Source organism: Anser cygnoides, chromosome Z, assembly GCF_040182565.1.
Source record: "Anser cygnoides isolate HZ-2024a breed goose chromosome Z, Taihu_goose_T2T_genome, whole genome shotgun sequence".
In the NCBI taxonomy this organism is placed as follows: Eukaryota; Metazoa; Chordata; class Aves; order Anseriformes; family Anatidae; genus Anser; species Anser cygnoides.
In genome coordinates this window covers 8,203,419-8,219,048 of record NC_089912.1, presented here as the reverse complement: position 1 = coordinate 8,219,048, position 15,630 = coordinate 8,203,419, and the positions used below count along the sequence as shown (strand labels likewise).

The following is a 15,630-nucleotide window of genomic DNA, read 5'->3' as shown; positions in this document are numbered from 1 at the left end:
TTAGATGTGGATAAATCTTCTGGAAAATACAGCCATTTTATGTAGCAAGAAGTACTACTCAATCATATGGTATATAGGCAGCTAGCAGCCAGTTCAACTGATTTAACTGTACCAGACTTGACCTTCAGCCAAGCTAGACCTTTGTCCTGGTTTCAGATAGGAACGAGTTAATTTTCCTCCTGGTAGCTGGTATAGTGCTGTGTTTTGGGTTTAGGATGAGAATAATGCTGATAACACACCGATGTTTAGTTGTTGCCGAGCAGTACTTACACAAAGCCAAAAACATTTCAGCTTCTCACGCTGCCCTGCCAGCCAGGAGGCTGAGGGTGCGCAAGGAGCCGGGAGGGGAGAGAACCAGGGCAGCTGACCCCAACTGGCCAAAGGGATGTCCCGTACCATGTGGAGTCATGCTGAGCAATTAATATGGGGTAGCTGGCCAGGGTGGGCGGATCACTCACTGCCTGGGGACGGGCTGGGCATCAGTCAGTGGGTGGTGAGCAATTGCATTGTGCGTCACTTGCTTTCAACGTTCTATTACTATTAATTATTACTGTTATTATTACTGTTGTTATTGCTGTTATTATTATTAGTTATTATTTTTGTTGTTATTGTCATAATCATTATTTCTCTTCTTTTTGTGTCCTATTAAACTCTCTTTATCTCAACCCATGGGATTTAACTTTTTTTCCTCCAGATTCTCTCCCCCATTCCACTGGGAGGTGGAGGTGAGCAAGCGGCTCTGTGGTGCCTGCTGGTTAAACCACAACATCCTTATTCTGAGAAATGTTACAGAACAAGGGGGTAGTAAGGGAGTTCTGATTTAGAACCAAAATTTCACAGAAGCCCATAATCTAGAATTGTTTATTAGTTGTCTACCAAAATTCTGTCAATGTTTAAACAGATGCATGCAAGACCAGAGAGTTTCAGGGTCCTTTGAGAAACTACAGACTAATGTGATAATCGTGACATCATGTTCAAAATCTTTTCTTACCAGTTTTCTTATCTTACCAGTTTTCTTGTCTTTTCTTTCAGCAGGCGTGGGACGTGCCTCCAGAGTGGCTCTTTTGGGTAACGTTTTAAATACAGATGTCAGTTACTTTGGTAAATTGACCAGAATATGTAGCTATGCATCTTTATAGACTATATGTTTCTATTTTCTTGCAATGAATATATCACTCCCTGAAGTTATAAATGTTTTGGAGAGTCATATGTTTCTTTCATAACCCTAGTTATTCCTGCAGAAAAGTTGTGTTGTTTTTTTTTTTTGACACAGCTTTTGAAAATACAACTACTTCTTGTAAAATGAAACTTTATTCTAAAATGTATCCAAAATTGCAAGACACAAGCACCATTAAACAGATAAATAGACATATATTTATGTACAGAGAGCATCAAAACACAAAACAATTGTTAATATAATTCTTATACCATTTTAATGAGTATCCATCAATAAAACTTTACAATTTAAAGAAGACTTTTCAGTTGCAAAACAGTTGTAAAATCATATGTATAAATTATGTTTACTACAATTCCAATAACAGAGGCAAAGTAAAATACAAAAATAATAATCAATACTGCAAATTCAAATACAAAACCCAAAGTAATGCTGCACAGGTACATACGTACACTGGATGAATTCATGCAGCTAGGCAGTGCAACAAATTAACTGCTTAGTTTAACTTATCACAAAATGGAACAACCATGTCGGCAAACAGAAGAAAATATATTTTTGTAATAAATCATAGTGCATTTTGAAGTTAGACTTTATAAAATGATTGTTGAGTGATATACTTCTAAAATCCCCCATGTGATCTGAGATTCCCCAGCTCCTCTCCTGCAAAATAAAATACAAATGACAAAAGCTAAAAAACCCACTGTAGTACAGAGTCTGATGTACTGGTACCATCTTGAATTTTTATTCTTGGTATCAGACTTGTTTGCAAGTGTCCATGTCCATAAGGACATACATTACTCCTTGCTATGAAAAGTAAATCTTATATGTTCAAATGTTATCCCCATAAATTGAATCTCACATGATGCGTAGACTGTGCTGGTTTAGAGAGGCACAGCTGAGCCTTGAGAAAATAACTCTTAAATCCCTACGAATTACAGAGAGAGAGTAAAACGGAGGATAGAGAGACCTCTTTATTCCTGAAGCTCCCATCCCTAATTGCTTTGATTACACAAACACAGAATAACATAAAAGGCTTTTATGGCTTGGATGAAATTTTCTGCTAATTTGCTGGGCAAGCGCAAAGCCCATGTTTCTCCACAGAGCTTGCCTTTCACAGTGTAGAAGGCTACGGACTGTTTTGGTTGGTGAAAGGAAGCCTCAGGTAACTGTATGGAAAAATACTTCTGCGGTGAAAATGCTTTAGAGATAAGGAAACAAAATCAGAACAGAACCTCGTGAAAACTGTGATTTCTTGTGTAGCTGTGATACTAAAACATGGCTGTTCACCTTTCAGTTCTGCATTGGTTGGTACATCATGATCAAACGTAGTTAAAAGTGAGGCTCATACCTCATCAAATGTTACTGGTTAGGTGTCGAAGTTAGATGAGATACAATTACACAGTCTGACGCTTTTTCCTAAAATCTTAAGTGATAAGCACGCTCAGTGTTTTCACTAGGAAGTCACTGCTAATGCTACATTTCTTTGCTGAGAAGACATTAATGTACAGCAGCCTGTAAACTACCGAAGAGTTGCTCCCTGCATCCTTTGTGCATCCACAACTCCCTTTCAAGCCAATGATAACTTTCGAGTTAATGGGAGTTTCAAGCAAACAAGGGATGCAGAAAAACACCTGTATTGGATAAACAAGGTAGCAATTTATACAGCAGCATTTCTAAATTTTCAACATGCAAGCACATGTAGAGAGAAGCTAAGAGACGGCATGCATTGCAGTGATATGTCATTGTGCTTATGTCTGGTGGAGAACACTATGGCGTTTTCACCTGGGAAAACATAAACATTAGACCCAGAAGACTCAAATAGCCAGTATTAATGAAGCCATCAGCTACTATGTAGTAAAGAATACCCCAAAGGTTTGTCCGCTCATAGCTTATAGATACTGAAGCTGAAGAGAATTACAAAGGCACAATACAAGCCTATATTTCTTGTAAATTATATATATTCATATATTTTTGCTCAAACCACCTCAAGATACTGAATGATAAAATATAACTGAAAATATAAACGTTACTTGAAAGTTAAGCACTAAAAATAAATGCTTGCTGGAGAAGATAGCTCATTACTTGCTACATTTCTATACTTTCTGGGTGCTAAGCTTGTCCACATCTCCTCCATGGCTGACAAAACCCATCAAGATGTTCAAGAATATGGCAATCCACGAGAAAACTGTAAGATTATCAGGCGACAGACAGAATGGTATGCATCTGAAAAGTTGTCCGTAAGTGGCTACCACAGTAACCTTTCCCGCTGCCACTGCTTTACTCTTGGTCCAGAATTCACTGAAGACCCAGAAGCAGTTAACAGGAAATTCATATCCATTTTCATGCAGGGATGAGGCTAGGGTAATTCTTGAAAATAATATTTTGGTTTAGTTCAGCACTTAAAATATTGAACAGCAGAGCAGGGATTGTACTAGCATATCATAAAAAGCATTTCTCAATTTTTCTACTCATAGCTACACAAGATGCATATCATTTTCAACACTGAATGACTCACAACTCAGAAAATATAGCAAACATACTAATACCGCTGCTGTTAGACTCATTAAAGTATAAAAAATAAATTACACCTACTTTTGTGTGATGAATTTATACGGCAACTTTGGAGGGAGCCACTCTTTGGAGGCCCAGCGGAGAGAATGTGGACACTTTATGAAGGTGAAAAGGTGCAAGTTCAACATTTGTATTTTTAAACCTCAGCTCTTCCTCAGCTTGCAACAAGAATTGGTACAATTGTTATGATTTGGTATGCATGGTTAATGAAGAAAGATACTGAGTTGGGTGAGAATAAAGTAGGTGTATGGTACAAGCCTGAGGTGGAACCTAGATGGGCTTTGCTAACCCAGACAGTAATGCTGTCTTCAAAGACCTTGCCTATCTGAAACTGGGTACTTTCCTCATCTCCAAACCAGCATGTGAAATTATATACATTTACAGAAAGCTTACAAAAAATCCCCATAAACTGCCATTACTACCTGAATTTTCACAATCCTAAATTAGGAGCTTCTAGATTCATTCCTGAAAGCTCTTAGGAAAGGAACCTAGTCATTCCTAGAAAGTATATACATTAATATCTTAGTTACAACCTCACAGCTGAATTTAAAAGCAGCATATGCTATTGCTGGTGTTGATTCATCTATGCAATGGTTTCTTCATATGTTGCTTTAAATGAATGAATCAGTGCAGACAAAGAATGAGAGAGCCCATTTAACAAATAAAGGCGAGAATCTCTAGGCAGGGGTAAAACTTCCAGAAATGTTCAAACAACTTGAATTCAAGTTACACCTGTTTATATTAAAAAAAAAAAAAAAAAAAAAAGAAGTACAGAAGGAGAGAATACCAAACTGTAGGGCAAAAATCTCATGTTTGAGACTGAAGGATTTAGAAACTCATCTGGAAGCCACATGGATTCAGATTCTCAGGAGCTTGTTATTCCTGCTCATTGGAGCCTTGTCCAAGGATGGGAAGCTAAGTATAAAAACCCTGAAATCATTCCACCTAATGGTATGCTCTTAAAAGCATGCAGGATATATCAATGGAGAAGGTGATGGATGCCATCATATAGTCTTCTGAAGGCATTTCTGCTTCTGCCCCTCCTGTAACTTTGAGAGAAAACCCAATTTGCTGAGGCTGATAATTTTTAGGCAGCTGGTCAGGATAGGATGAGTCAGGCCACAGCGTGGAACAGAAACAAGTATGGTATAGAGGTATAAATTTACCCTTACCAAACAGTCTGCAATAGCATTGTCTGAGGCTCCAAACCAGATAATACTTTGTGGTCAGAGACCCATACAATCCATTTCTTTGCAGCTCCCCAGTCTTGCCAGGAACTTTGTAAAGATAAAACAAAGAAGCTTGATTTTATCACCTCATTTCCGTGTTTGGTCCTTAGACATGGAGGCTTCTCCAGACACCAGAGATTCTGGGTGCTAGACTGGCTGTCAGCGGCACCTCCTGGGGGGAGGCTTTCTGCATACACAAGGGCACACAGAGTTTTATCTTGGTACAACAGAACTAATCCCACCAAACCTCTCAGCAGCTTAACAGCTGTGGAAAACAGCTGGACATTTCAAAAAGGATTTTTTAAAGAAGGGAGGCCTTCGGGTGCAGGTCTGTTTTCTGACACAAAAAGGCTTCAGGTTAAGATGTATGTGTGGTACAACTGCTCCTAAGGGCTGCAACTGGAATTGTTATGATCCCTCAAAGCAAGACCCTATACCCTTTGGAAAGGGACCATTGTCAGGCAGCTTTTTGGACCTCTCATCAGCACAGCCTGCTGCCCTTCTGAAACGATCCAAGAAGCTGCTTTTAAAAGTCATGAGAAGGGTCTAAAGAAGTTTGTGGCTGGGGTGATTACTTGCCCTAACATAACACACACATCTGCATATTTATAATACTGTGGGAATTTTGTGTTGCCATGCTTTTGAACTGTTCTGGTATGGCATGGATTACCTCTTTGCACTGTCAATAATGGAGATGAAGCACTCACTAAGGAGGAATACAGATATGCTGAAATATACAGAATTTGTGAGACCCCAAATATTATCAGTATTAATGCTTTAGGTCAGAGGCAGCATCCTGTTTCATATGTATTTTCTACATCAGTATTTAGATTGGCAAATTTAATTCCTGTTTATTTGGAAAATTTCTGAGGTTCCCTTTACTTCTAAAGACTGGAGTTTGAATATTAGTTTCACTTATGATATGGGAAGTCCATCTCTGTCTAAAACACACCTGCCTAGTTGTTTGTACATGACCAGAAAATACTTCTCTTTAATTGGGATTATGTCCTGTTCTCTGTTTATTGACCTTAAACATTTATTTTTGGCATTAGAAATATTCAGACTTTATATACAGATTGGCTTGGAGGTGTTAGCAACACTTATTTCAAGTACTGAGTTTTACGTGAATGGGTTAAGGTGCAAAGTCGCTAACAAAGACTGCCTTTATTCAAAAGGTTAGACTAGTTATTTAAACTATCAATAAAAACAAATAAGACACAGAGTTTAAAATGATCCAAAAATCCCCTTCAACTTTCTCAGATTGTGTTGCCAGTTTTTCATTCTTTTTCCCATCATCTCAAAGCCTTTCCGTCTAGACAGGATTTGAATTTCTGATGTCAGGAACCAGCAAAGAACACATACATATTTTCAGGTCTTTGATGTGCATCATAAAATACCAATAGAAAACGATTCAGAGTTGGGTTATTTTTCTTTCTCAGTAAGCAGACAAAGAATTAAATTCTCCTTAAAACACTGCCTCACATAAAGCCTGTGGCATCTGGGGACAAGAACACGGTGCAGAGAGTGTATTCCTTATCGCTGCACGTGCCATGGCTGGGTTTCTGTCCTGGCACCAAAGCAGAAGCTTTAAAAAGAGACACTGGAGGAAAAGCTAGGCTGTCCCTGCCTGCTGGGTCTGACTTCCCCGTCTGCAGCTTGCAAGCACAGCCCGCGGCCTGCCCGGCCTCACGAGACGTGCCCAGCTACAGCCGCCTGTGGCCTGTTCGCGCCTGACAGGCTACGGACTGGGCCCAGTTCTCTCATGGCGCATTAGATTTAATAATCCTGCTAACAGCTTGTGTATATGCTGTTTGAATTATGTTCTGAAACCACTAAGCGTGCTTAACAGAGCTTTAACTGGATGTGAACAGCAAGTTTTGATGACAGAACAGGTGCTGTTTGTTGTGGTATACAATACACACGGCAGCACAACCCGCCACCTCTTGTTTCAGAAGACGAATTTACAGTATTAAGCAATGGTGACAAGGTTTCCTACACAGAACATACAGTGACATGGGTCACTGAGGTTATAATGTCAGCAGTCGCCCACAGAGATATACGTGTGTAATGTGAATAAAGTTGACAGCAGTTTACCAATGCTTTAAGTAATTCACATAAACATGTTAACACATCAGCTATCCAATTTTCCTCCTCTCTTCACCAGAAATAAGTGTTTTGCAATTGCATGTAATGCAACCCATAAATAACTGTTCTGTTTTTATGGTTTTAGGCAAACATGCACAAAATAGATGCAGTCCAACATTTCTGCAAGGGGATACTTGCCACAAAAAATGCCCTCACAATGTATCTTTAAGCATACAGGGCATGTTGGTATACACTTCTCAAACAACCACTGCAAGACTAAAAGGGTTTCTTGTATGGATTCTTTTTGTCCTGAAAAAAAAAGATATTTAAAGTTACTTGACTCTCAACTAGCAGAAAGCTCCAGCTTACACTGTGCTGATGCCTCCCTTCCATCTCTGGTATTTCAGGGCGCATTTAGGAATTTGTATTCTCTTCCTTAACTCTTAATGTGAATGTAAATGAAAACAAAACTGGAAGTTAATTAGCAAAATGAGAATAGATCTGGGAACAGCTTATACCTGCTTCTGAATATCTTGTTTCCAGACGGCAATGCGGCAAACACCTCTCATCTTTCCTGCTAAGCTGTTGGACGTTCTCTGTTTGGATGGCCTTTGCCACCCACTGGTGGGCACTGTGCCCACCCATAACATGGGTCCCTTGCCTGCAGCCTGTTCAGACCAAGCATCCACCCTGTGGGGCAGCCATGAGAGCAACCACGGCGTCCTTGCCACCCGTTTTGTTGCTGTTTGCTGCTGGCAAGCTTATTGCCAGTTAACACACTTTTCAAATCCTCCTAGTAAATTATAGCCTTAGTAATCTCCTACTTCAATTACATAGGCTCTATTTGGATTTTATTTTCCTCTACTCTGCATGGCAAACATCAACTTCTGTTTCAAGCTATTTTATGTCATTGCTGGAAATCATCTTGTCTAATGCATAATAAGCCTGTGAGATGCTAACTTTCCTAATGTCTAGTGCTAAGAGCTCTCAGGATCTTGCGCAGCCACAATGTCTATAATGAAATAAATGCTCTGTAGTAGGACTCTTGTTACAGATGCGAGCAACTTCCTGTATGTTTATTGGGCAAATTGTTCTTGTTTTTGTGCAAACATCTGGCATGGTACATTTAATGGAAAAATCCAAATGAGAGGGGAGAAAACATGAAGATTAAACAACAGAAATAAAGCCTGCAAATATCCCACTCATCCAGCAGATGATTTAGCTCCTCGTGGCTTGGAGCAGGGTTCTGTGGTAACAGTTCTTTGCATCAAAAGGGACTACCGATGGTCTTGCTCTACAGGGACAAACGTGGGTTTGGCCATGTAGTAATTTCCTCCTACTCTGATGAGCTGTGCATACCTCTGTAACAAACTTGACTTCCAAATCCTATTGTCTGGTTCCTAGCATGCCCAGGCTACTGAGGAAATGTGCCATCTAGCAAACAAAACCAGTTCTGCACTGATTCCTTCCAAAAACCGGTGCTAAGCTTCCAGAATTCTCTCTTAGGAAAACCAAGACTCTTGTTCCAGCACTAAAATCCTAAGGGAGCCCCCAGGCCTAACTGCCAGACAATCTGCAGCAAGTTGCATACAAACACCACGTGCTGTCCAGACACTGCACAAGCATGCTTGTCTGCTTGCTCGGTTGCTCTTCTGCAAAATGCCAACCCCGAGCATCCCGACCGGTCAACGGGCCCACCAGGCCAACCCACGGGATGCTGAGCATGGAAGATATGAGCAGGGCAACTATTTGGGAATCAGGCTGTTACTAAACTGTACATACCAAATGTTAGGCAATCCACTTTTGGGGACATGGAAGGAGCTTTCAACACAAAGGCCAGCTGTATTATTCATAGCAGCTAGGTGGTAAATCTTGTTTTTATCTGATTTCCCCAAAATCATGCCTTTCAGCTATTACTTATGATGAATTCAAATGGATTAAAAAAAAAAAAAAGAAGGGGCAATTTGTTTTCTCAATTTATTTTGCACATAGATATTAAATAGTAGCTAGAAAGTGACCATTTCAAATTATAACTGAAAAACATTTTTTTTATTAAATGTGAAATCATGTACCCAAGAAAACCCTTTTTATTTTTATGGCAAGTTTTCCCATTACATAAGAGGTTTTCTTACATATTTTAAGCTTAGATGAAGAACAGTGACCAAACAGAAGTTTGGACTAAAATTGCAAAGCTGTTAGCTATATATTAAGGGAAATTATGGCTGCACAACTGAAAACAAAATGAAAGGACAAGTTCACAAAAATATTTAATATTTAGTAGTGAACAATGCTGTAATAAAATAAGAAACAGAAGAAAGCCAAATCTGTTCCACATATCAGTACTATCAGTACATAAACATGTTCCTGCACTGGTGAAATCCGTAAAATAAGATAAAACGTTTGCTCAGAGAAGACTTAACTTGAGCTTCTAGACTGTCCACACTCAAGCATGGTTTTAGTGTATTAGCAGTCCCACTCTTCTGAAGGATATTACTCGTATTGTAAAATCTGCTTAAAATTAAGCATGTGTACGCTTTATTTCAAACAAATGTGAATGTGTTTGCAGGATCAGAATTTTAACTGCTGAGTAGATAGTCTGTTTATCTTCTGTAAATTGTTACTGTAATTTGTTTTCAGAATGACAGCTCTGGCAGACAACTTCTATGCAGGCACTCATATCACTAATTTAGATACGGACTTTTTCCTCTGTGCTTTGTGTTGAAACAACATTTTGGTAATTTCAGCAGATCCTTTTTATTTTTCTCTATAGTTTATAGATCTGCAAAATAATGTCACATCTCAGACAAATTGTACATTTCACACCGACTAGGGTGAAATCCTACAAGAAAAATGACATTGTGTGAGTGGTTTCATCAAAGTTTCAGTAGAACAACTGGCATGAACAGCAGTTTGTAGCACAGAGCCAATAATGTCTGGAAAGTAAAGGAAGCTGCACAAACTAAAATTTAAATTTAACACATTTATATTTGAGCGTACTGAATTTTTATTGTTGTTGCGTATCATTACATCCTGTATTAGATCCTTAGTGTTATCAGTTTGAATAGAAATGAGCTGTCACTGTTGAAAGAGGTTTGGGGTTTTTTATTTAACATATATGCTTTGCCAGGGTTCCCATCCTGAGGGTCCAACCAAACCCAAGCACATTTGGGACAGAAGCTGTGTTATATCATCACTAAAAGTGAATTAAAGAAAAATAAATTTACCTGTCCTTTTACTGTCCTTTTAAATATACATATATATGTATCTTTAAACCCTATTTTACATTGTCCAAATGCAAATGTATACAGTCAAATCCTGAATAATTCAGCCCATATTTAGCAACAACAAAAACAAAGGATCAGAGCTGACTAGAACAGGAGATAACACTCAAAAATATTTAACTGATCTGAGAAGTAGAAATCAGTGCAACATTTATCAGCTGAAAATTCATTTTAACTAGGAAAGTAAAACGTTCAACACTGAATATTGTAACAGCTGGTCCCTCATTAAATTACCCATCTAATTCCAAATCCTCTTTATATGTAGTATTTCATTTGCTAACCACAGAACAGGGGAAAATTCAAATGATTTTTGGCCAGTTCATGAAGCAGCCCTTATGCAGTGATTCTGAATTGCTCTCCATAAAGAAGCAAGGCTCTATTCACTTCTTCCTAAGTTGAATTATTTAAAATAAATGATTAGCCTACATCTCTCTCCTTGTATTTTAAAAGGAGAGCGAAGGCCAGATGTTTCCAGAGGACTGGTGGTGGGACACGGGACATTTAACCTCATGCTTGTGAATTCAGGAGTGGAGCAGGCTGTTAAGTCTGGAGGTTGGTATTCTCCCTGACAAGGTGACATGCAGGTCTGGCTTCTGGGGACTCCCATGGGGACTTGGCTGTCACTTGTTGATGCCAGTCACCCCAAGGCAAGCTGGGGCGTATTTGGGCAACCTACAGCGCATCAAAGACGTGGCTCACTGTTGTTGCCATGTCTTTTCCATGCACCACCTCACCAAGCATTGAGTATAGCTGCACTTCTTCCTCGTGCTCAGACAAATAAGAAAATAATGCAATCCATACATTCAAATACCAGGTATTTCTTTAATGCATGCCAGGCCACGTGCTTTAGCAGTGATTCATACAGCTTCTTGCTTGTCCTAAACCCTATTCTTGTCTGCACAAGACTTAGACATGGAGGCAAAAACTGTGTATGAATGCACCTTTCTCATGGGTGAGAGATACCAGCTAAAATACCAGCTTCACTGTGAAATGCACAAGTGAATCCCAACTTCATCTGCCAAGGCCAGAATTTTTGCCAGAGTTCTGATGGTAAGAGAGACCCATTATTCCCCTATTTCTGCAATTCTAAGATTTCATCATTTGTTTTTAAAAAAGCCTTACTTTAACTTTGCCTGAAAGACACGTGCAAAATCATGATCTATTTATTTCTATATGAAAGTGAGAAATCTCTATTAAAAAATGGTGTAGGAAAACTAGCTGGTACCACTTACAGTAATATTCCTCCCAGAGCTGGACAGGTTCTGCCATTATCAATAATGCTGTTGCATAATGACAGATATAAACAGCAGTTATATTACACATTGACATCTAGTGCATTAGAAACATAAGTGGAAATATAAAGTCAGTGCTTGGAAATAATCTTTCTTTCCGTATTAATACTCCTGTATATGATGAAAATCCTGCAAGGATTTATAAGCAAAAGAAAGAAAACAAATGAACAAGCAAAAGGCTCAATGAAAATTTAAAAAAGAATGGGATATTTGTAATTTATAAGTTGAGCATTTAGAATGTACAATTGTTTTCTAATGGTTCAGTTGCAGAACCTATGTATGGTTATAATTACCTGATCTTATCAATTTGCATGTAAATAACTTTCCCCATGTATGCAAGCGCAGGAACGCAAGTGTTCCCTACAAAAAGCAAGATGATTAGGTTTCCTTGTATCTGATTAAAATTCTAAAAATAAGATGTGCAGTGAATATTAAATCAGATCTCCCAAATCTGAAATTTTGCAAGCTTGCACATCTGTTATCCCACCAATCTGTGGGGCTCTGTAGGTATGAAAAGTGCTGGACATACCTTGTAACTTGCAATATCAGGGCATGGAGTTATAGGCTACAAGAAGCAGGGACCAATCCTGTTCCTTCTGACACCAGCAATGTATGTGCTGATATTAATGCTGCAGGATCAATGCAACAAGGTTTAATTTAATATAAATGTTTGGGAAAGAAATGAAAAGGGTAAACAATGATATGCTGGCAAAAAGAAAAATTGCATAGAATTCAAAAGAACTGCATAAGAAAAAATATGTGCCTGAAAGGATATATATCTTTTATATAAGATTAGGATAAATTGGGATAACATATGTTGATAATAATATTCAATGTGCTGGCAGTTCCCTTTAAAGGGTACTGCTTTATGCATAGGTTTAATTTAATGGTCAGACTTATTCTCAACAGATGCCCATACACTAAACCATTGAAGCTAATGCCAAATTTAGGAAAAATAAATAAATAAATAAATAGAATGTCTGATTAAGCCCTAATTCTTTTTAATTTTGTCACATCAAGAAGCTCCAGTCTTGCAATGTTAGTGATGCTGCCCAGGTCAGCTCTCAGTGGCCACTGGACACACTGCTCGCCTGCAGAAGCCCCAGGGGCTCCCCTCGAGGCACCCAGCAGGGCCCAGATGTACCCAGCAGGTCACGAGCTCACTCGAGGGCACACTTACCTTGTGCACGACTGGCTCTGACACTGGATGTCCAGACATATCCATCTACCTTAGTCCAGGAGCAGTGACATCGTGTGACTGAAACTGGGCAGAAAAGAGTCCTAGAATACTCCTTAGAGGCTACCAACAAGGACAATACAGATGTCAAATGAAGGCTGCAAAGATGCCTGGACTTTGCTCTATTTATGGGACATCCTGGGCTGCACGGAGCACATAACCACGGAAATCAGTGATATTAGTGACAACCATGAAGGATCTCAGGAAACTAGATCTCATTTTATGTTTTTATAATTCAAATTAATGTTAGGGGCTCCTGGCATCTTTTGAGACAGCAACAAAATGTTTTCCAAAGATAAGCAAATGAATTCAATCTCCGTAATCACTGGGAATAAAGTCTACAAAACCATATAATGACTCTCTAGCTCATGATATTATTACTAAATAGTAATGCTACCAAATTTTTGATATTTTAACATAATTTTACGCCTCCAAGAGTTTCACCTTTGAACAGCACTAACAAGAGAGTAAAAAGTGTTAAATGATTTTATTTTCATATATATATAAATTACATATATAAAAATAAAAATGAGTTCAGAGATTCTGGCACTACTTATGCATCCAGTTATGTGCATCTACCATCACAATGAGCTCTCTACATACACTTGTTCAGCACAAATTCATGAAAAATATCCCCTTAAAAGTCTGCATGGACATACTCTGTTCAGAACTGCTCTTCCTATATAAGTGGTTCTTCTATAGGCAAAGTCCAAGGTGGGGACTTTGCTTTTGTCTATGGCATCATTGTAGAGCAGCCCTTGTTTCTGATCAGCATTTTGACCAGTACACAACTGAAAGCTTCCATTCTCGTGGGGGAACTGGAAGTCACTAGGAACTAAATTTACTGTAATCTTGGTTTTAGAGCTTTGTCTGGAGACATGGGACCATTTCCAGAAGCTCTTCCTTAAAGACCATTTGCCTTTTCTCCATTCTGTCCCCAGCTTTCATGTCTAATATGGTGATCTTATAAAATGGCCTAGACCTTTTTGCCTCTTCTGTTCATGGTGAAAGATAAGACCCTCACAAGGCATAGTAGTCATAAAAAAGTTTACTCCCTCATTTTGGTGCACAAAAATGACTGCTTACTGAAAGGTTTGGGGAGGTAAATTCGTGTACCAGTGTGATCTGATGTTCTGAATAGGCTTGGGAGATACTGTTTGTCATCAGGACCACGGATTGTTAGGATTTAGTTGAGAATTACTGAAAAGGGGAAACGTAAACGTAAACATAAATTGTTATAACAGGTTTTGGTAATAAGGACTCTACTGTATTTCCTCTAGCTACCACCCCTACGGAAGATCATGCTAAATAGAAAATTCATTTCCAAGGGCAGAAGAAGCCCTGACACTTTATTGCTAGATTCTATAGCAATTGGAGCTCGCATACAGTAACCTTATAGTACTCTATATAAACTGAGAAGCTTGTATCAAATTCAGGCTTCCATTTAAAATAGATATTGCAGATATTAGGCTTCAATTAAAGAAGAAATATAACCTTCAGTGCTTCTTTTTTTTAAAGGCAAAGTATAAAAAAAAATCACCAAACTAGGTGAAAATTATTAAACTTCTCCAAAAAAATTAAGATGAGCTTTCTTCTATTTCTTGAGACAGTACAGTTTATGATTCACAGGGTAACTGGTATCAAACACAAGTTAATGAAAGCTCTTATAAGCAGTTTTATTCCTATCCATAATGGCAGACATTTACAAAATCAGAAGAATTTATCATTTGAGTTCACTTTAAAAATAACTTATAAAGCAGTGATATATGCAACATAAAACAATTCAGGAGGGGAGAGGGAAAGCAAAGTTTAAAAATTAGAATGTAAACGTGAAAAAAAAAAGATGGAATAGAAGTCTCTACTTCTCATTTCTACTTAAGATGACGTGATAATGTTTTAAAATGTCCTGCAGGTCTATATATGTATGTGTGTATTTCTGTGTCACACACACATACATACATTAACCCACACATGTACATACACATATAATTGCAGTTCCATCTTGGGCAGATCTGTTATGCCACTCTTTATGGTTATCTCAATCATGTTTGGGACCCACTTTCTTGACAAAACAGGGGAGATGGTAGAAAAAAAAATGTGGGTCTGATTGTGTTTGAGATCCTTTTGTTAAACTGTACACTGGGACGAATAATTTTCTTCTGCAGTAACTCTCTGAAGAGGGCCAACTCACTGTGGTCTTCATGACGAGACTTGTTAACGGATCACACACTCATTGTCATGCTAGGGGAGTACTGAAAAAAGAGGAATCCACATTTTAACAATCTTTTTTTTTTCTTTCTTTTTTTCTTTCTTTTTTTTTTTTCCCCAGATAACTAAAACCACTACTGGACCAGAGCAATGAGTTCAAATGCCAACCTTCTCTTTGAATTTTCTCCTAAATTTGTACTATAGCCTGTGCTAAGGCTGTAGTCCAATTTGTGGTATCACAAATTCTGTTAACCTTCTCTCATTACATAAAAATACAGCTCTTGCTGATCAAGTCAACTCACCCAAAGACTGTTTCAGTGTTACGTGGGTGGTGTGATGAGCCAGTATTTCACTGATATTTTCCAGACCTTCTCCTGATCAATGTTGGCTACTGGGGGATTTACCTAGGCAGATAGCTAGCCTCAAGTAGACCAGCTGCATTTGTGGTGAGCTGAATTAGATGAATGTTTTGGAGAGTTTTTCATTGCTGGGTGGGAAGAAGGGAGTGCAGATGCGTCTGACTGGAATTCAGCTATTCTTTTGGTATCTATTA

At 38.5% G+C, this 15,630-nt stretch overlaps 1 protein-coding gene across 4 annotated transcripts in view; it reads right to left on the bottom strand.

Moving 5' to 3' along the window:
* Positions 1–1,292: 1,292 nt before the first annotated feature.
* SSBP2 (single stranded DNA binding protein 2) overlaps positions 1,293–15,630 on the bottom strand; it is a 194,349-nt gene continuing 180,011 nt past the window's right edge. For all 4 annotated transcript variants that reach the window (XM_066988764.1, XM_066988763.1, XM_066988762.1 and 1 more), the window contains one exon: positions 1,293–15,121. In XM_066988764.1, coding sequence (XP_066844865.1) covers positions 15,092–15,121 — 30 coding nt within the window. In that variant the 3' untranslated portion in view covers positions 1,293–15,091. The remainder of the gene's footprint in view (positions 15,122–15,630) is intronic.